Source organism: Fonticula alba (genome assembly GCF_000388065.1).
Source record: "Fonticula alba strain ATCC 38817 unplaced genomic scaffold supercont2.4, whole genome shotgun sequence".
Taxonomy (NCBI): Eukaryota; order Rotosphaerida; family Fonticulaceae; genus Fonticula; species Fonticula alba.
Window position 1 is genome coordinate 1,192,296 of NW_009242974.1, and position 5,037 is coordinate 1,197,332.

At 61.3% G+C, this 5,037-nt stretch overlaps 2 protein-coding genes across 2 annotated transcripts in view; both read left to right on the plus strand.

Annotated features, from left to right (window-relative positions):
• H696_02791 (hypothetical protein) overlaps nucleotides 1–4,522 on the plus strand; it is a 5,118-nt gene extending 596 nt beyond the window's left edge. Inside the window, exons 2-7 of the mRNA XM_009496690.1 lie at nucleotides 480–1,365; nucleotides 1,582–2,033; nucleotides 2,321–2,495; nucleotides 2,754–2,923; nucleotides 3,159–3,301; nucleotides 3,434–4,522. Coding sequence (XP_009494965.1) covers nucleotides 480–1,365; nucleotides 1,582–2,033; nucleotides 2,321–2,495; nucleotides 2,754–2,923; nucleotides 3,159–3,301; nucleotides 3,434–3,809 — 2,202 coding nt within the window. The 3' untranslated portion in view covers nucleotides 3,810–4,522. The remainder of the gene's footprint in view (nucleotides 1–479; nucleotides 1,366–1,581; nucleotides 2,034–2,320; nucleotides 2,496–2,753; nucleotides 2,924–3,158; nucleotides 3,302–3,433) is intronic.
• A 366-nt stretch (nucleotides 4,523–4,888) lies between these two features.
• The window catches only part of H696_02792 (hypothetical protein), a 920-nt gene continuing 771 nt past the window's right edge, over nucleotides 4,889–5,037 (plus strand). The window contains exon 1 of the mRNA XM_009496691.1: nucleotides 4,889–4,919. The gene's annotated coding sequence lies outside the window, so the exon portion shown is untranslated. The remainder of the gene's footprint in view (nucleotides 4,920–5,037) is intronic.

A 5,037-nucleotide genomic window follows, 5' to 3' on the forward strand; every position in this document is an offset into this window, starting at 1 on the left:
CGTGCTTCCTCGGCTCTTCAACCTCAAATGTGCCGATGGGGTTGGACATCTTCCTCCGTCCACCTATCTCCGTATGCATATATATATATATATATATGTGTGTGTGTGTGTGCGGGCGGCATTGTCAATTGTTACTCCACAGTCCATGCCGACCGGCCGACCTTCTATACCGAGCGCCAAGACGGCCTTTATCGGCTGTTCCCCTTCTACATGGCACGTATCTTGGCTGATCTGCCCTTCGACATCGGTTTCTCCTTGCTGTACTCGATCCCGATCTACCTGCTGGCCGGGTTGGATCTGGAGGTGGATAAGGTGCGTGCCTGGTCTCCTGCACCGGAGTCCCCCGGGCGCCTGTATGTGTGTGTGTGTGCTTGTGTGCTTGTGTGCATGCGCACGCCAAATCAGCGTGCTCTCCCTCGCCCCCTCTCCCCCCCCCCCCGTGCACTCACCAAAATCCATGCCTTTCACTACGCGCAAAGATGGTCGAAGAGGAGCCGGTCTTCCAGCCCAGCTCTCGCTCCGTGCGCATCGACGTGCGAAACCTCAACTACATCGTGCAGCCCGGGCTGGACCTGGACGCGCAGGCCATCGGGGCGGTGTTGACTCGCGGTCGCCGCGGCATGCCGACCCCGCGCAAGCTCCTGGACGACGTTTCCATGACGGTCCTGCCGGGGGAATTGTGCGCCGTCATCGGGTCCTCCGGATCGGGCAAGACCACGCTGCTGGATGTGATCGCCGCGCGGCATCAATCCGGCGGCGGGATGTTCGCCGGGAGCTCGCTATCCGGCGATGTCCTGCTGAATGGACTGCCCCGGACGACGGCCCGGATTCGAGCCGTCGGCGGGTATGTGGCCCAGGAGGACCGTCTCCCGGCCGAGCTGACCGTGCGCGAGGTCCTGTCCTTTGTGGCACGCATTCGCATGTCGCGCGACATGCGCGACGAGGAGAAGCTCCGCCGGGCGGATGCGGTGGCCGCCGAATTGGGGCTCATCCATGTGGCGCACACGCCGATCGGCGGGTCGGCCACCGTGCGCGGTGTGTCTGGAGGCGAGCGTCGGCGTGTGTCCATTGGCACGCAATTGCTCCTGGACCCGGCGGTGCTCTTCGCCGATGAGCCGACCTCCGGGCTAGATGCATACACCGCACGGCATGTGGTGTCCACTCTGCGTGGCTTGGCCCGAGCCGGGCGCACCGTTCTCTGCACCATCCATGCCCCGCGGGCCGATGTCTTCCGGATGTTCGACAAGGTGATGATCCTGTCCCAGGGCCAGGTGGTGTACTTCGGGGCAGTCGAGCGGGTGGTGGACTACTTCTCCAAGGCCGGGCATCCGTGCCCCATCTACAGCAATCCCTGCGATTATTACCGTACGTGGTGCCCTTGTCATGCTTCCGCGGCCTCTTTGTGGCCTCTCTCTCTCTCTCCTTTTGTGGGCCTCCCTCCTTCTCTTTCCCCTGCTGCTCCTGGCCTCGCCTGGCCACCTGTGCATGGACTTATGCTTTTTCTTTCATCCCCCCCCCCTCCCTCCCTCCCTCCGTCTGTCGCCCCGCTCCCCATGCCCGATGCCCCTCTGGTGCCGGTAGTCGACTTGTCCACAGTGGACTTCCGCTCGGAGCGCCGGGAGCGCACCTCCCGCGCGGTGGTCAAGAAGCTGGTGGATTACTACCGGGCCAACACCAAGTTCGCCACCGGGCACCTGCCCGAGGAGGATCCCCTGCATCAGCAATCCCGCGCAGATGCCAAGCTCCGGTTGATCCAGGCCTCGGAGCAGGATGCCAGCGTGGCGGCCGACAATGCGGCCCTGGCATCGGCCTCCGACGGCAGCAAGGGCAGGTCTCTCTTCTCGCGGCGCAAGTCCGCGGCCGCCGGCGATGGTGGGGACATCCCGATGGCCGACCTTTCGCCCTCGCTTGAGGACACCTCCCCGGCCAAGGTCCTTGGTGGGTCGGAGGAGGACTTCCGCGCGGTGACCGGGGCCTCGGTTCTCGAGCAGTTCCGTCTGCTGTATCTGCGTTCCGTGATGTTCCGCTTCAAGGTATGTTTGGTTTTGACGTCCCGCGGCCGGCCGGCTGCCGGCTGTCTGCCTGGGGGGGGGGGGAGGGTCATGCTGCTCGATGCACTTGTCCACGCATGCGCACACACGCACGCACGCACACACGCACGCGCCCGGTCACATTCAACCACTCGACCTGCTGACCTTTCCCGACACAACACACTGCCCCTGTTTGTGACACGCGCGCACATGCCCTCTTTCTTTCCCTCTGTCTCCCTCTCCCTCTCTCTCCCTCGCCGCCCTCTTATCCATCGCACACAAATGCGCAGGCTCGCTCGGCGCTGTTGACCGAGTTTGGCCAGACGCTGGCCATGGGCCTGGCCGTGGGTGTGGTCTTCTATGCCCTTGGCAGTGACCAGGTATCTGTGCAGGATCGCTTCGGCTTGTGCTACATCGTGTCGACCCTCTTCCCGTTCATGGTCATCCTGAGCACGGTGGCGAAGTGTGCGTTTAGATTGTGCCCATTGTGCCGGGGCTCCCCTGTCTCTCCCATTCAAACACCCTCCTTTGCCCCTCTTTCTCCCCCTCTCTCACACGATTTTCCCCTCGCGCTTGCTTTTGGCGTGCTTCCTCGGCTCTTCAACCTCAAATGTGCCGATGGGGTTGGACATCTTCCTCCGTCCACCTATCTCCGTATGCATATATATATATATATATATGTGTGTGTGTGTGCGGGCGGCATTGTCAATTGTTACTCCACAGTCCATGCCGACCGGCCGACCTTCTATACCGAGCGCCAAGACGGCCTTTATCGGCTGTTCCCCTTCTACATGGCACGTATCTTGGCTGATCTGCCCTTCGACATCGGTTTCTCCTTGCTGTACTCGATCCCGATCTACCTGCTGGCCGGGTTGGATCTGGAGGTGGATAAGGTGCGTGCCTGGTCTCCTGCACCGGAGTCCCCCGGGCGCCTGTATGTGTGTGTGTGTGCTTGTGTGCTTGTGTGCATGCGCACGCCAAATCAGCGTGCTCTCCCTCGCCCCCTCTCCCCCCCCCCCAGGTGGTTCTTCTAGATTCACTTTCTCGGCCAGCCTGAAAGCCTGACATCGCGAGCTCTCCCCCTTTCGCTCCCCCCCCCCCCCCTCACCCACTCACCCCCGAGGTCAGTTCTTTGCCTTCCAAATTGTGATTTTCCTCTGTATCTACGCCAGTCGGTCGATTGCCGTCGGTGTGGCCTCCATGGTCCCGCGCTTCCAGCAGGCCTCCTTCGTGGCGAATTTCCTCTTCACCATGTTCCTTCTTCCCTGCGGGTATGTCATGCATTCCTCTCGTTGGATGGCAAAGCAGCCGAGCCGCCTGATCTCCACGCCTTCCCCTGCCCGTGTGGTGGCGAGACACACACCATTGACATGATGCATCCCCCTCTCCTCGTCCCTTCGCAGGTTCATCTTCAACATGGACACCGTCTGGATTGGGATTCGCTGGCTCAGCAACATCTCCTTCGTCACGTTCACCTTCCAGGCTCTGTCGGTCAATGAGTTCCGTGACCAATCCTTCGATTGCCCAGCCCCACCGGTTGGCAGCATGGACGGCCAACTGCCGCCTGGCTTCGAGTCTCTGACGCCGGAGCAATTGGCACAGTACGCTTCTGGCGAGTTGACTTCCTGCCCCATCCCGGATGGCGAGTCGGCCCTGGAGTTGTACGCCATGAGCAGCGTCAATGTCCTGCACAATGGCATCTTCCTGGTTGCGGTGACCGTCTTCTTCCGGACTCTCTGTTTCCTTGCCCTCAAGTACATCAGCCAGCGGCCGCGGTAATCCCCTCTCCTTTCTGCCGGGCCAAGCCCCGATGTCCATGTGCGCGCGTGTGTCGGCCATATGGGCGGGAGTTTGCAATGCGCCGCACGCAGGGGACCAGGCATGCTTCTCCTGCGGCTGTGGATTTCCAAATGTGCGCCTGAGCATGTGCGCGTGCATCCATCGTATACCCCTCAGTCGCCCACACTTGCACGCACCGGGCCCCTGAAGGCGGTGTATGGATCTGTGTGCCTGTGTGCCTGTGTGCCTGTGTGCCTGTGTGCCTGTGTGCTTGTGTGTCCGCCGCATGTCCGGTGGTTAGGGTCCTAGAGCGCATGGTGTATCCCCTCTCCCTTCCCCTCCTGTTATTTCGTTAGTTGTATTTTATTGCTTGCGCGCGTCTGCATCGGGGACATCGGTGCCTTTGCCAGGAAGTACCCATATGTTGATGTGCAAGAGTGTGGGTGCATGCGCGTCAGCCCCACCTTCCTCCCCACCTTCCTCCCCACCCTCCTCTCCACCTTCCTATCTTTCTCCCTCTCTCCCTCTCTTTCCCGCCACAGTCGGACGCATTTCCCAGTTTGCTAGTCGCCATCCATCCTCTCGATGGCGATGTTTTTTTTGATGCGGTTGTTATTGTTGTTTCCGGTGTCAATGACACAGACATTACCTGTGTCCTCTTGCTCCTCTCGCCCCGAGAGCGAGCATTTCAATAAAGCACCCTTGATGAGACACACGCCATACACCAGCGAAGCAGGGCCGATGGGGATGGGGGGTAATGGGGTCCGGAGAGCGGGCCCCTTCTCCACGTGCCTCGCCAGACACCGCTGCCCTCGCGAAACACACACCAGCCAGCCCCGAGGGAGGGTCCGATCGCCGGCGTTGCCTAGCCCTCAATTGACATAGTGCCAACGCTCACAATGTCATTTCGTGATACGTGATCAGGTGCCCGCCCGCTGCGGGCGCCCAGGCCGCCGCCGCCCGCCCCCCGGCTCCCGCGACAGTCCCCGGCTCCTTCCCCTCGTCCTGAGGACAACTGGTGTGGCCTTTTTTCGGGCCCCCGCACAGATCGGGCATTCGTGGGCTGGAGGCACCCCGCTCCGTCGCGATTCCTGTTGCTCCCTTGTGACTGTATCCACACCCTCCCCACCTCTCTTCTCCTTCCCCCCGCCTCTTTCATTCTTTCTTTCCTTCTCTCTCTTCTTATTCTTCTGTCCATCTCCTCAATTTCCCCCCTCCCAATTTCCTC